The sequence below is a fragment of the Ctenocephalides felis genome, unplaced genomic scaffold (genome assembly GCF_003426905.1).
Source record: "Ctenocephalides felis isolate EL2017-DRISC unplaced genomic scaffold, ASM342690v1 CF-g0.4_SCAFFOLD_00845, whole genome shotgun sequence".
In the NCBI taxonomy this organism is placed as follows: Eukaryota; Metazoa; Arthropoda; class Insecta; order Siphonaptera; family Pulicidae; genus Ctenocephalides; species Ctenocephalides felis.
Window position 1 is genome coordinate 41,892,279 of NW_020536999.1, and position 16,778 is coordinate 41,909,056.

General features: G+C 28.9%; 3 protein-coding genes across 3 annotated transcripts in view; all 3 read left to right on the forward strand.

The window, feature by feature from the left end:
- The window catches only part of LOC113383371 (regulator of G-protein signaling loco-like), a 95,784-nt gene extending 87,459 nt beyond the window's left edge, over positions 1 to 8,325 (forward strand). Inside the window, exons 15-18 of the mRNA XM_026621646.1 lie at positions 4,752 to 4,898; positions 5,616 to 5,735; positions 7,442 to 7,663; positions 8,305 to 8,325. Of these exons, the coding sequence (XP_026477431.1) occupies positions 4,752 to 4,898; positions 5,616 to 5,735; positions 7,442 to 7,663; positions 8,305 to 8,325 (510 nt within the window). The remainder of the gene's footprint in view (positions 1 to 4,751; positions 4,899 to 5,615; positions 5,736 to 7,441; positions 7,664 to 8,304) is intronic.
- Positions 8,326 to 8,527: 202 nt separating this feature from the next.
- On the forward strand, positions 8,528 to 13,147 carry LOC113363455 (regulator of G-protein signaling loco-like; the record flags this gene model as incomplete). Its single annotated transcript, XM_026605957.1, is given in 8 exon segments — positions 8,528 to 8,695; positions 8,790 to 9,008; positions 10,794 to 10,997; positions 11,176 to 11,364; positions 11,515 to 11,611; positions 11,684 to 11,904; positions 11,985 to 12,222; positions 12,293 to 13,147. Coding segments are annotated over 8 exon segments (2,163 nt in total), but the record flags the coding sequence as incomplete, so codon positions are not given.
- A 959-nt stretch (positions 13,148 to 14,106) lies between these two features.
- LOC113363459 (sorting nexin-16-like) lies at positions 14,107 to 15,901 on the forward strand. Its single transcript, XM_026605960.1, has 5 exons — positions 14,107 to 14,913; positions 14,989 to 15,175; positions 15,255 to 15,376; positions 15,452 to 15,588; positions 15,660 to 15,901. Exons 1-5 carry the CDS (start codon positions 14,212 to 14,214, stop codon positions 15,772 to 15,774), a joined length of 1,263 nt encoding a protein of 420 aa, XP_026461745.1. The 5' UTR covers positions 14,107 to 14,211; the 3' UTR covers positions 15,775 to 15,901.
- The last annotated feature ends 877 nt before the right edge of the window (positions 15,902 to 16,778 follow it).

Consider the following 16,778-nt stretch of genomic DNA (forward strand, 5'->3'; position numbering starts at 1 on the left):
TAACAAATCAGTGATTGTAATCAGAACTGCAACAAATACATAATATACAAAACAAATCAGTGTTTAATACAGTCCACAGCTACAAGGGTTAAAAATAACCCAACAACCTGAATTATCGAAGGAGAGTTTCAATAAATTTCATAATTCGTGGCGGTAACATTTGTAATTAGCAAAAAAGTGTAAAATATTTCGTCCACGTTTTAGCTCACAATCTTGAACCGATTATAATATTATTTGTATAGATATTATGAATTTAAAAAAAAAAAACAAATATTTAGTCAATTATTTGTGTCACCAGCACATTGTTTATTCAATTTAAAAATATCAACACATAATTCATTTTACATGATGAAAAAATTGAGGATGTTTAAAAATTGAATGATTATTTCATCTCTATGGTTTGACTTATTACGTGTTGCATTTCCTTTTCAATTTGAACTATGGTAGAGAGAATTGAAGTGATTACATCGAATTAAAATGATTTCGATTTTAAAAGGGCAACACTATTAAATAGAAAGCTAGCATTTCCTGTTTTAGTCCACCATTGTATCATATGCGAGTCTATAACAGAGCGTAATTACTATGCTGCTTTTTGTCCTGTACCTACAATTCAGATGCGGTTAGTCACAATTTTATAGTTCAGCCTGAATAAAGCACCGACAATATGATCGGAATATCAGTCTTGGCATAAAATATTATAAAACCTGATTGATGTAATATTTTAATGATAATATCTACAAAATTTGATCCTTATCTGGTACGAACAAAATGTATAAATACAGTATTTTGTGCTAAAATCCGGTTGTTTTATACTGTACACAGCATCTTCCTAAGTTGTTATTTATGATGAGATCTTGCAAACTATGAGAATGCTTGAGAAAGGAACGTGTGAGCAACTATAGTGATTAAATGCAACTCATTTGTTATTATGTCTTCAACATATTATGTCTTTTCATCGTGGCAATGATCTTCGAACTTGTGCTTCTTCTGATGTGTGAGAAAGTTTGATTTGAATAACTATGTTATATTAGTCCAGGATTTAAATATTTAAAGAAAAACAAATCAGCAATAAAATGTAATCGATGGCTTTTATAAAGCATATCATTGGAAAAAATTTACCGTCACTTCTAAACACTACTATTTTTAATGCCGACTGCATAATTTTAAAATTAACTCTGATTAATCAAAGAATATTATTAATATTGATGATATTAATGAATTAATATCGAGGTAATTTATAATCCATTTCCGATCACGATAGTAATGCATTTTAAAATCATTACCCATGTACATTAATATAATCATGATCCATTACACTCTTAGGCTTCATATCGAAGCTCTCAACAATCCGGTTATTTTAAAGCTGTCACCATCTAACATTTAACCCAGGATTGTTTTTGAGAAGTGAATGTATATTTGACATTTAATTATATTTAAAATTATGGTGTATAATTTTCTATAAGTTACATTGGCATAGTCAAAATGTGTCGTTTGCAAATACTAGGCACTCCTTTGAGTTCAACCTGTAAGCTCATGATTAATAGTTGTAAGTAGATACATTATAAATCAAAATAGAAATATCATTTAACATACGAGAATTCATTTTCTTCCCATATACATTTCTGCACATTTCATTTTTTGAATCATTGTTTAAAGTTAAACGCCATTAAACTATTTAGGGAATGATTAAAAAAATTACTGTTATAAGCATATTCATGAAAATGAATACAATTTATTTGCTACAATTTTAGATTTCATGAATGGTTTTGTATAAATGGATTGATTTATTAAATTTTCTTTTCTATTAAATATCTATTTCCTAAAATTCTCATTTTTCTAAATTCTTTCAACTGTTCTCAATACCAAGATACCGTTGCATTGTCACATAGAATATGTTCTCAACGGTGTACAATGTTTGAGACATGAAATTTATGCGAAATGTATTCAAATCAAACAATTTAAATGAAATAAATTATAATAAACGTCTAAATATATCACTTGATTATTCAAATCATCTATAATCAAATATTTTTATTAGCTCAGACTATCAAAAGTAAATCATGTACTATTTATAGAACAAATTTCTACATATGAAGAAGATATTGAGATCTATTGAAACTATGTTTATAGAAAATATTAGAATTTATCTTATTCTTGGCAATGTAAATTCTAAGATGAGTTGAGCTGAGGAAAATAACCTAAAGTTTCTTGGTTTAATATGAACGTGATGTTTGTATATGATACGATATCGTGACTTCATAAATATGCAAGATGTGTCTCACATTTTTTCTCCTTGACACTGAAAAGACATGTATTTTGAAGCTATTGTTAGATTTTAGCGTTACGTAGGTAATTTTGGAATACATATTTGGAAAATCAAATTATATAATATTAATTTGCAATATAACTGAGCTTTCCTATTATCGTCTATATATTAATTATAGAATAAATGCACAAATAGAATAATAGCAAAAATAATGTTTGAAATTTTCCTGAATTATTAGGTGGTTATAACACTAATTATTCTGTTTACTTAGTATATAATATAATCATCAGTACTTCTCAACAATTTAATAGGTTATAGAAAATAGTATGTGAAAGCCATGAAGACGAATAGTTCATTAGATTAATATAATCTAATATAGGCACCAGAATAAGATGGTACTTAAAATCAAATTAAAGGGCTATGTGGCAAGAATCGATTACTCTAAAATACACGATAAAAACATAAGTTCTAATAAATATTTTTTGCAAATGGGCAATTAAACCTAGATGTTTGTTTAACTTTGCGCAATACACCATGTTTTTCCAAATATTTGACGCAAGGTATTTCATCATTTATTGCAAAGATATTTAAATAAAAACACTGATAACAACATTATCATAAGATCATAAATTATTTGTTGTTATGTATTAACGTGCATAAATATGCTATTTTATATCGATAATTAGTGTCAAGTCTAATTTTAGCATAAACGTTAGCGATGTTTATAAAACACATTGTTCTAATCTAAATTTAGAATAGTGATAAGGATTTTGCCAATATTTGCTAATTGCGGCGCTGAGTGCTGAAATACTTCCATAGTGGAACTCGGCGATATCACATCGCATGACTTGAGTGGCTTCTGGAAAAATTATTTTAGTGTTCTAGCTATTTTTATAATATAATTTAGTGTTGTTTAAAAAATATTACCTAAAAGTTTGGTGATTGTTTTATGTTCAGTTAATCTGTGATAAATTTAAATGCTATTGGAAAGTATTCTACTGGTACGTGAGAACGCGAGAAAGTTTAAACACTCATCCTGATTATGAACTATGCTAATAGAAAGGAATTAAAATTAATTTATAATATTTTGTCTGTGACATATTAAAATATCAAACATGAAAATATTAAGTTTTATTTATGAGCCTCCACGTAGTTTTGTACTTGAATTTGAATACATATATATATTGATATAATGATATAATTTTCACTCATCCAACAATGGCATAAAAATTATATGCATATTATATTATGGGCGTTAATATTACTAAATAATTACTTAATTGAATTTTAGAGAAAAAATCAAGTTTTGCGTGAGTTGCAATTAGAGCTTTCATGATTAATATTGATACTTGCCTTTACTCAACTTAAATTTCTCAATTAATTCAAAAGGTGATACATATTCAAAGAATGCTTTACAACCTACATATATATAAAATAATTCGGGTTGTTCTTCCTAACGATATAACTCCAGAACGCACGAACCGATTTCAAAAATTTTGCATTCGTTGGAAAGGTCTCGGACTCCGCAAGGTTTATAGCTAAGAAAATTAGTTGTGCATGGCATCGTGCCTTAATGCAAATTGCTGGAACTTCACGCACCGTAATTAAAAATTCAAGTAATGACATTAGTGAGAATTATCAGAATTATGCTTGGTTAAGTCAACGAGCAATTCTTGCCGCAAAGAATAATGATGTACACGCACTGAATTTCACCATTCAATCAAAAATTGCTGGCGATTTGGTGACATACCAATGATTCCGACTGGTATTCCGTTTGACTTCAAACGATTGCAATTTCCAGTTCGCATTGCGTTCGCAATGACAATTAACAAGTCGCAAGGCCAATCGCTTAGTGTTTGCGGGATAAATTTCAAATAGATTATTTAGAAAATCATTGTTTTTCACATGGGCAGTTATACGTTGCCTGTTCTCGAGTTGGGAAACCATCCGCTTTGTTTGTGTTAACGTCAGACCAAAAAACAAAAAATGTGGTTTACCAAAGAACACTTCAATGAAACGGATAATTTGCGGTTTCACTTTTATTTACTTAGAGAAGTTCAACTAAAAAACACTTCATTTTTGTAATCGAAATAAATTCATTACTGTTGTATAATAAAATCAAATTTTTCCTTTTCAAATATAAAACAACATAAATTTCTTCATCTTTCTCTCGAAACCATCTGCTGGCGAAACGGAGTTCGTCGGGTTTGCTAGTTATTTATTAAATAATCCTTAATCGACACAAAATTAACGAAAATGGAGTCTGATCTATATTATTAAAAAATGTAAATATCAATGTTGAGTACTTTTATTGGCAGTATATTGTCAGGTTTAAATCATTAGCTAGGTTTTTCTGAAGCAAAAGGATCAGTGATAACCTTTTTTGTTTCTTCAATCACATCGATTAGGAGTTTTCTACCTAGTTACCTAGTTAACCCCATAACTACTGCATATAGCAGTATTTCATCTAAATCTTTTATTCCAGAGTGGTGCAGTATGCGCTGGTTCACCATTCAGGCGTTGGGGATCATCCTCCAGCTCCCTAAAGTCTCGTTCAACTCCAAGAGCCGCCAGTCGGTACAGAAGACCGACTTCCATTGCGGCATCGGACGATCATGACATGTATACAAAGGTATATAAATTTGGAAAAGTACATCCAAATATTTACCTTTTCAAATTTTAATTTTCGTGATGTATTTATTTGATCCTGACATCCCATCCCGACACATACATATGATAAAGCTCAATATTCTTGTGTTTGCTTAGGCTAATGTATCGTGCATGTTATTAATGTATTTTTATACTTTGTAAAGTGTGTATATATACATATTTATTTACCAGTACGTGAGAACCGAAATTTGTTTTCATTAAATTATTCTGTATGCATACATTTGGAAACATATATTTTTTCCCATATCTCAAAGTAGAAAAAGTGTTAGTACTTTCTCAATTTACTACAATTTTTTTTTTCGAAATTTCAAAAATGATAATACTTTTATCAAATGCTAGCAAGATAACGTACAGCAGACGATGGGTCACTAAAATTTTCCTCACCAAATTGTATGCAGTTTATTTGTGTCGTTACTGATGCAATTATTTATTTATTCGAACATCTCACATATGACGCAGCGAAGAGATAATATTTAAGTTATTTTGTTAAATGATTAATATTTGACGTTTGTCACAAGCATTTCCATAAAACATAGCGAAGCCCATCAACGTGTAACTCAGATAATTATGAGCGGACAAGAAAATTGATTTTTATAATGACGGTATAAGCAACTATCAAAAAAATTAAATAAAATGGTTTTTATGGTGATGTTAAGTAAATTTTTACGAATATTTTTAGGACCCAGATGGGGCTAGTGAAAGTGATGCCAGTGCCAACGGCGGAAATGGAGGTGTTGCATCCTGGTCGGTTTCATTTGAAAGACTCCTTGCTGATAATTCGGGAATACACGCGTTTGCGGTAAGTGGCAATTTATTTTCAATATTTTATAACCTTGATTGTAATATAGTTATATATTTTCTATGTAAATCAAATCTTTATCTAACATTACATCCTTGTTGAAATGAATCACACGCATTGTTCACACGCTATACAAGGACACTTCGAAATAAGGTTTTATAGTCACATTTTATTGATGGTATTTGCTAATACCTTAAATTTTCTGTCACCGCTATTTGGAATAACATATTGTTTACATTATGTTAAAATATTAGTTAAAGTTAAATTGTTTTAATGGATTCAGTTTGAGTTCCCTTGAACTAAGACGAATATCCAATATGAATAGTACATCATTCACAAAAGACTTCCAATTTTATAGTTAATTAATTGCATTCCTCGTCCATTGTAGTTGATTTGAATGCATTTTCACAATACGCAATATATTCATTATTACTCATAGATTGCTGGAGTTGTTCAAGCTGCATATCTTTTGCATTTCACTTTCTGCTTTATGAGCGCAAACAAAGACTCGCACTATATCCCTTTGATTGACTTACTTGCGTAATTATAAATTATAGATCTAGTGAAACTAAGAATACATTCTTGAATTAACATTCTCTAACATTAGTCAAATTGCAAAATAAAATAGTTAATTCAAAATTTGGCAATGTGGTTTCCAAACGAATGCAATTGAATTCCTGGTTTCGAAATTTCTATCACGCGCAGTAAACTTTGTGATCGGAAGAATAAAGAATAAAGCTTCTAATTACATAACATATGTTCTTTAGCACTTGATAAAGTGCTTATCAAATACTACATATATTTAGGAGTTTTAGTTAATTGTTGTTGGGAAAGTAACTATATTAATTATCTGTTAGCAAATTGAAACCACTGTTTTACGCCTCTTTTGATCCTTTAGGTAAATTTTATTCATCCACAGGAAGCAGGTTCAAATCGTACTCAGATTTTTTAAAATGGTTTTATCATTTATTTAATATTAGGTTGTCAAATATCTCCCTTCCGCCTTTTTGTATTATAAACCAAGAGCAAAAAAGCGGAAGGGAGATATTTGACAACCTAATATATAACCTTGAATAATACGAGCAAAAATGGAAAAACTTAAAAATTGAAATTCTGTATAACAATTATCAAATAATTCAAAATTGCAAGTATGATGTAAATGTGGTAAAAGCACTAGGTTAAATTGCGGTTTCATAATTCATAAATTATGTGATTAAAATATTTTATATTCCCGAAAATGTGGGCTTATAATTTCCGCACTATTTACCATAATTTCCTTGGGAATCACGGGTTTTGATGAGTAAACTGAAGTTGATTATCGCATTACCATAAAAATGAATAAAGCTACTAATCATTTTATGACTGCATAGTCAAATGTACACGTTATTACTCTGTCTATTTGCTAGACTTTACCACTAAGGCTGCAAGGACTCTCAGTATGGTCTTGTCAAATCTCAACCAAATTTACTTGTCACTAATTTTTGCGTGAGCATGGATTAGATTTTAAATAGTATGCAGTTCTTTAAAAAAAGTCTGCATTTCAAATGTAATATAGCCAAATTATTTATTCTTAATTACTTATAGTTGGCTTCGAAGATATTTTCGAACATTTTTTTTTAAAAAATAAGTACAGATAAATTAAGTACCTAATAAATAAACATATATAGATATATAATAGTTAGAATAATTTTTAATTACCTTTTCAGGAGTTCCTCAAGAAAGAATTCTCTCATGAGAACATCTACTTCTGGACAGCTTGTGAACGCTATCGTCGCCTTGAACGGCAGGCAGACCGCGAGCGGGAAGCTCGGGAAATATTCGATGCTCACCTGGCAGACGGAGCGCTTGAGCCGGTTAACGTCGATGCACAGGCTAGACAAAGCACCCAGGATGGTCTTGCTACTGCGGATAAAGATCTGTTTAGTCAGGTAAATAAAACTTTCTTATTTTTAGTAATAAAACACTAATAAACTAATGAAGTACGACTACCAAACCAGAATGTTTTATCCCTTTGGGGGGCGTTCATTAATCACATGAGATTTTTAGGGGGAGGGGGGTTTGACAAAAAATTACGAAATATCACGTGGGGGAAGGAGTGGTATGGTAAGATATCAAGTGTATCTATTTTTTAACTGATTTTTTAAAAAAATCAAACATTTTCAAAAAAAAAAATCAAAATTTTTATTTTTTTACGCAACTAAAAATACACGTGAGGGGGGGGGGGGGGGTAATTTTGAATATCATCTCGTATCACCAAGGGGGAGAGGGTCTAAAAATCCTTAAAAACTAGCTCACGTGATTAATGGACGCCCCCTTGCCATAAACTTCAGTTTTGTATTTAATTATACTGCCTAGTATTCAATAGACTAGAAGTAATCATACCATAAACGCGATTTAATACGGCATTATAGATTGAATTTTGCATAACTATTTTTTTTTCAATTGAATTTATTCAAATGCACATTGAAGATAAATTTTGGTAGCATATTCAAAGGATTTCTATGGTAGCATATTCAAAGGATTTCTATGGCATTTTGAAAAATCCTAATGAATTCGATTATTTTTGTAGAGAACTATTTGCAATGATTAATACGAGCATTTTTGTCAATAAAAAATATTTTAGGATATTTTTCTGAATTCTTTTTATATCGATTTTCAGCATTGATATCGTTCAAAAGCAAATCCGCGTATTGAACCGGCTATTTTAGAAATACTGACTAGTTTTCTTTGAAAATTTAAAGAGGTAGTTCGACTGATTGTTAATAAAAACGAATTCTTTTTAGGCTCAAAAGCAGATCTTCAATTTGATGAAATTCGACAGTTATCCTCGGTTTTTGCGTTCAGATCTGCACAGACAATGTGTGACCGCCGAGGCATCACACAAGAGGCTTCCATTTCCCATTGATAATAAGACTGATGAAAAATTAAGAATTAGCTCTGCGCAACAAACCCCATCAAAGGTAATGTAAACTTTACATTGTTTCTTATATGAATTAATTGTGAGCTAAAATTTATTGCCACGATCAATCTTTGTAATATTTCATTTTATTGCAGTTAAAGAAATCGCTTTCTAATGCCGAAGATCGTCGTCGTAAAAGTTTAATGCCATGGCATCGCAAAACGAGATGTAAATCCAAGGATCGCGGCGAGCAAGACTACAAAGGAGGTCAGGGTAGCGCGCTCGCCAAACAAAGCGCTTTGTCTGCGAGCAACGCGGAGGTGCATAGTTCGGTGGGATCATTAGCTAGCTGGGACGCTGCTCTTAATAAACAGGTAATAAATTTTATTTATTTATTTCTTTTAATTTCAATAATCAGGTTATAAGACGTAATCTAAAGTTAAAAGTGAGATATTGAAAACCAAGCAAAAAAGAGCTAAATCAATAAAAAGCTAAATAATAATAATAAAAAATAAATAAATTTTACTTAAAATTATAGTTGTCAATAAATTTGTCATTTTTAAAATAAAGATTCAGAAATCTAGCGAAAATTTTGATATATTTTATATAAAAGTAATTTTATCAATTTCCACATTGTTCTAACAAAATTAATTAATTAATTAATTTGAAAAGTAAAGAGTGTTTTATAAACGTCTCTTTTTGGCAAATTTTTCTATTGAAATGGTAATGTTTTTTACCATTCATTGAATAAGTTCTCACATTTTGGCATAGGAAATAGTAAAGTTGGAGGTACTATACATACATACATTATTATCATGTTTTATTTTTGCCAATAAAAGGAATAATATAGAGAAACATGTCGAAAACGTTATTTGACTACCAAAATTTTGATATAACCCACCTAAAAATAACTTTACCAATTTTCACTTGATTAATCAAGCAATATTATTATTAAAAACTTTGTATTTGAAAATTGAGGAAATTTAAATATGCGCTTCCTTTCAAAAATTTTTTTTTAGAAAGGTCTTTTTCTTATTTTTCTCTAATTTATCATACCATTCATTGAATAGGGCTCCACATTTAGATATTTAGGACTTTTACGAATTTAAAATAGTGAAATTATATGTTCAGTACAATTTTATAAATTTTTACTCTAAGGGGCACAACTAGTGTGAAATTTTCAAAAAATCGAATTTTCAATTTTTCATATTTCGATAGGTTATACATTTAAAAATAACATACCAAAATTTTAAATCGATATCTTAAATAGTTTTTGAGTCACAGCCATTTAAAGAGTATATATATAGTATATAGTATAACGATCATTTTATCTTTAAATGCGTTTTTCTCGAAACAGCATTTCCGAATTTGCTGCAGCGATTACTCAAAAACAAATGATCCGATCAATATCAATTTTTTTTACATGTTCTATATATAGTTCTCCGTAAAATGAACTATCGATTTTTTGATCGGATCAAAAATCGAATTTTGGCAGTACAAAAACGACCAAAATTTTGGGTAAAATTTGACTTTTAAAAAACGCCATTATTTTGTCAATTTTTGATTTGTTTCTTTATCGTAGTTCATTTTACAGACAATATTATCTAGTTTAACGAGAATTTTTTTTTTTAATTTCCGGAATCACTGCAGCAGTGAAGAGCCTTTTTTCTTGTCGCGCCGTTGGGGATCGACGATAACCTAAAAAATATTTAATTTTTTTCTTCAAAAATTTTACTATGTATTCTTAAAACATGTATAAATATATTCTTAAAATTTTGAAATGATTGATAAAGTAGTTTTTTTAATATAAATTCCCAAAAATCACCTTTTTTTTAGGCGGTTACACTAGTTGTGCCCCTTAACCAAGGATGGGCTTATAAAATACGTTGTAATCGAATACGTTATATTTAAAAGAATTTTTTATAACATTATATCATATAGATAGAAGAAAATATTTTTTCGCAAATACTAATCGGTTTACATATCATGCTAGTAAATTCATCTTTAATATTTGCATCTTATGCGATTACATTAATTAAACAGTTATAAAATAACCCTTAAGGCTTAGTTTTAATCTCATCTTATTTGCATAAAATATTTTCAATAATACCTTGCTTTATTTTAATTACAATATTAAGCAAATTTTATTAAATCTGCAGCTGGAGAGTCCTTTCGATGACACCCAGATACCAGATGCGATGCCTAAAAGATGTACTTTATGTCGCGTTGTTTTATCGGATGAATCGACTGCTTTACTTCAAACACAACCAAATGATTCTGTTAGACAACTCATTGATAGATTATTGGAAAAACGTGGCATACGATATAGAGCTTACGAAGTTCATATTTCTGGAACTAATAAGGTACATCCATTTGCACCATTTGCACCGTTGTAAAATAATTTGCAATAAACGATTTATTTTATTAAACAGCGCTTTTTTCTCACAAAAGCTTTAAAATCTATGCATGTCATTAAATTATATTTAAAATTATTTTTAATATTTATATATTTCTAAATAATTTTTTTTTTTTTATTTACAGCCAATAAATGTGATAGATTCATCGAGAATTTTAGCTGGCAAAGTTGTTGTTGTAGAACAAAGAGTAGTTTTCAAATTGGATTTACCGAATAAAAAAGTCATCTCTGTGAAGAGCAAGATAACGAAAACGTTAGGCGAAGTTTTAAGGCCAATTTTGCACAAATACAATTACAAACTCGATCTTGTTCAGGTAAATATATTATACTATATCCATTTGGAAAAAAATAACTTTTTTAAAATGCACGAATTGGTTAATTGGATTCTAGTTGGTAGCTTTGAATATGTAAATAAGATGTAAAATCATATAGCTTATTAATTAATTTTTATCTTGTATTTACAGGTGTTTTTAAAAGCTGAAGCAACTGAAAGTCTTGATATGTCAAAATCAGTGTTAGTGGCAGATGGCCAGAGACTTCTTGTCCAATGCAGACCGGAAGGTATTTATACAGCCATCAAATTACTAAAGAATTGATCATAATTTTTTAATTATGAATATATTTTTTTTTAAGGTTGGATCGGTGAAGTAACACAGATAAGTACAGCAGGCATTTTGGGAAGTTCTGCAGCAAGATTAAAGTTAGAAATGAGTATGAATACAAAACCCCAAGAAACGTTCGCTGAAGGTGCCTCTCTCAATGAAATTACCAATCGAGTTTTCGAAGAGTTACTTCAAGGCAAATCTGAAGCACAGAATCTCAAAGTCAAATCTTTAGACCAGCATTCAATAAAAGTAAAAATAATTTTATTACATTCATTTTTAATTTTATTTCACCAAATATCTTGTAACTTATCTGACTCGTTTTCTAACAGTCTGAAGATTGTGGATCGGAAACTTCATCTGGAATATTCAGTCGGTTTCTAAGAAGGGATTCTAATATGCCTTCGAAAATGGCTAATGGGCTTTCAAAGAAATATAATCAATTTACATCAAAAACTAACAAAGTGCCACTTCCAGAGGAACAAGCTACGGAATCTCGGAAACCTCTCATAGCCAAATGGAAACCAGGTGCTAAATTACAAGTTACTGGAAGACAATCAGAAAGTGATGGTAAATATAAAGCTTGTGTAATTTATTTTATAAAAATAATATATGATACTAATAATTTGTGAATTTTTAGAACTTCTAGAAGGACTAAACAGAGCACAGCGAGCGCGTCTAGAGGATCAAAGAGGAACTGAAATAAATTTCGAGCTGCCTGATTTCTTGAAAGATGGAGATAATTTGCAATCCTGCTCAAAACTACGAAAAATTTTAAACACAGATAACGACGGCGCCGAATCAAATGTAACGAGTGCCGATAATGCTGACACGTCTAAATGCAAAAATCCAAATGATGTTCCCACTCCCAGCATTAGATTATCTCCTGGACACAAGCCTAATCCTGCACCTAGGTTATCTATAGGTAGAGTTCAGAATCTGCCAAGTAAGCTTGAAGATAGACGAACAAGCGAATCACAAGTTCAAATCAAAATAAATGCTCTTGAAAAATGCTCAAGTGCAGGCCACATTTCTTCTAGTTCATTCATGTTAAATAACAATTTTCCAAGATCACCAGTAAAATCTGCTAACAATCCTGATAAAAGTTTTGTGTACGCAGATAATAAAAGCAAAAATCATTTTGAAGATCAAAAAATGATTAAAGATTATGTTAATCAGAATCAAATTAGTACTAATGAAGGATTTGCAAATGATATTTTAAATTGTAGTTTTCAAAGTAATTCTAGTAGTGATAGTGATAAATTAAAAAGTGCCTCCGATCCACCCCCTTTACCTCCAAAACCAAAAGTACTACCAATGAAGCCATCTAATTGGGGTCAAAATTTACAGACAATTTCATCTGAAGGTCAATTGAAAACTCCCCAAGAACGCTTGAGGAGTTCAAATACAGAAAATATATTGAAGCGAGCTATTTACTTAGATCAACATAATAGTAGTTTTGTTTGATGGAACTTATATTTAATGAATTATCATTGCAGACATATATTAAAATAATTTATTCTTTTGTTGTAAGATATTAATTATATTACAATTTAAAATTGACAACAGAAGCTATTTCAAATTACATGTATAGATATATTTTGAGATAATTGAAAACTGGTGTATGCGTTTCTGTTGATTTTTGATTGAATTCATTGAATGAATGTTGTAATGAATGAAGAAGTAATTATATTAAATTATAATCACATGCAGTATATGTATTTGAATAGAAATCATTATCTAGATATATTTTTTCATTAAAGTTCTTCACATATAAATTTTTTATGATGTTTACTAAAATTATAACTAGACCTGACTTATCGCTTTGAGATATGAATATTAGAATATATCATTATATATAAATGTTTTTTTATAAAAAAATAATGATTACATATATTTTTATATGTAGATTTTGCAACAATATTAAAATAAATCTGACAGTAATTTATATTGTAAAAAAAATATAGCTATACCTTGTTATATGACTTTCTTCATAATCTTCATGTAAATTATATTATTTATAATATAAAAATTATTACATATTTTTGTTTTAATTCAAACTTTATCCTTTCACTAAAAAACTGATAGAAATGCATTACACAACGAATATTAATTTTTATATTCTATTATTATCTAAGGTTTACATCATGAACACATGGTATTCTAATATTGTCTAGAGTTTACATGTTAACAAAATCAACATTGAAACGAATAAGCCGTTCCACTGTAGGGATATCATCTGATATTATCCTTGACAATATAATAATAATGGATAATATTTTATGATTTATATTGCAAGACATGGCAACACTACTGCACGTGAAAGGAATAATAATCTTTCAATTTCCTCAGGCGTGACAACATAACTGTTTTTGACGTTTGTTTTTATTTCTCATGTCATTCTACAATAAATTAATAATGTTATAATAAATTCTTAATAGATAATATGTAAAATTTAGTGAAATTTACTAATTTTAATATATAATTTTATTAAATCATAGTCCATGCTGACATAATTTTTAATTTGCTTTGATAATTTACAACATAAGGTTGAAAACAATGGAAAGTACTCAAGAAACTAAACTCTCACCTAGTTCATCACAGGCAAATAATGAAAGTGAAAATAAGTTCACCGTAACTAAAAGAAATCTACGTGATCATATAAATGTCAGAAGTAAATCAAACTTACATGAATCTAAATATAAAAGACATTCAGGGGGGGCGATCTTCCTAATAGAGCAAACCATAAAGAATTCTCTGCACCAAAGCCAAAACCAAACTAAAAATTTATTCAAATCAAATTCTCTATCTAGTTTAGTAAATGATAGATTTGTTAATACCAGCTCAAAAGCAAAAACTGTATCTCAAATAAATATAACCGAACCAGAATGTAATAATACAATGCTAAGAAGTAATAATGACAAATCTAATAACGAAACAGCCATTATAGATAATCCCACAAATTCAAATAATAAAGAAAATTCTGAGGAATATAAAGAAAAACCATCCCCAAGTTCTAGTACAAACAATTCTGGAATAGTTTTAGCAAACATAGAAGACTCATATAATGATATTAATGATAAGCGTAGACTTTCATCCCAGTCTAGTAGTTCTTGCAATACAACAGTTGTTTCAGAAGTGACTTTAGGAACTATTAATTTTTGCGATATTAGTAAAAGATTTAACAAAGAAGTGGATTTGACTTGTTTAAGAGTTCCAATTATTGGATATGAAGTTATGGAAGAAAGGGCTCGATTTACAGTAAGTAACTATGATTTTGTAAAAAGAGTAGACTACAATTTTAGTTTTGGTTCTAGTTTTTCTGCTTACTTCTAGGTTTATAAATTGCGACTGATGACTAATATACCAGGTGAAAGCTGGTTACTACTTCGTAGATATACTGACTTTGTGAGACTTCATTGTCGATTGAAGACTGATTATCCTGATATTTTGTTACATTTGCCTAAGAAGAAGTGGTTTGGAGACAATTTTCATCCAAAGTTTCTTCAAGATAGAGTTCAAGGTATAACTATTCAGTAATTAATGATGCATATAATGCACAATAAGAGTTATAAACTTAATGTATATTATATTCATTACAGGGTTGCAAGAATTTGTTAACAGCGTGCTTTCTCATCATATTCTACTTGAAAGCGCTCCTGTTAAAGATTTCTTTTGTCTGAATGATCCTCCTGTATTCTCAGAATGCTTAGAAGATAGTAGAGTATGTACTTAGAAATGAATTTGAATATAATATTAATCACATTAAATAAATACTTTGTATGAACTGGATTGATAGGCACTCTTTGAAGCCCAAGAAGAGACTATTATGAATCTTCGAGCAGAATTAGCTAAACGTGATGCAATGATAGCCGATTTGAAAAATCGCTTAAGCAGAGAATACTCAAAAAACGCACAGAAACATGTAATTCTGAAGTAAGTAAACTTATATTTATACATTTGTTCTTTTTACATTCAATCAAATAATTTGTTTGTATTTAATACAGAAATACCAAAGAAACCTGTGAAAAATGTAATAAAGAAATTAATAATACATTAAAACAATTTGAAGATGAAGTACAACAGTGCACAATGTATACTAGTACTCCTATAAAAAACTGATTCAGAATTCTATCTTGAAATAACTACAAATTCATATAAAAATATATGAAATAGCCTTAAAAATATAGTTTTATAGAAGAAATCTATAATAGTATATGTATTTTAAGTTGTTAATGATTTTCAATCATTGGGGCCTTATAGTATTCAAGAAATATATTTATTTGCAAATATATTTATTAAAAATTATATTATATTAGCCTAGTATTTAAATTTAAATAAAGGGGCATGTAGAATCTCTTTTAGTAAGTAACTTTCTAATCCTTCCTTATGTTATTTAATGTTACTAAATATAATTAACGCAAGTTAAAAACTACTGTGATTAAAAAGTCTAATCTAACTTTATAATAAATATCTGAATATATTTTATAACATTTTATATAGTAGATAATTCAATCGATAATTGTAAATAATAAGTTATTTTGACAAATGTTTCATGTTTCATAAAAACATTCATAGTATATTTGTGTAATAATTCATAACAGTGTTTTTGTATGTTTAATACATTTTATAGACTTTTATAACAACATTTAAATAAATTATTATAAAAATGTTAGGTCTTGAGTTTCAATGTATCATTTTTAGAACAAAACATGTACCAGGTAGATTTTAGCTCGGTAAGTTTAACCATATTAGCTTGTGATTGTAGTTAGCTTGGAGAAAAATTTAATTGATAATTATATAATTAAAATAATATTCTGATATATTTGGAGTACTATGGCTTAATTTAATAACTAAGCACATAATGGATTTTTAAAACAATGAAAGTCACCGAACAAATGGAAAATTTAAATCGCTATGAATATAAATATACACTACAACTACAATATACAATATATATATATATATATATATATATATATGTATATACAAACACACACCCCCACACACACACATATAAATATAATATATATATATATATATATATATATATATAATTAGACTTCAAATATTTATATATCGATAGAAATATCAATCCAATTGCAATTAATATTTTTCGTATAATT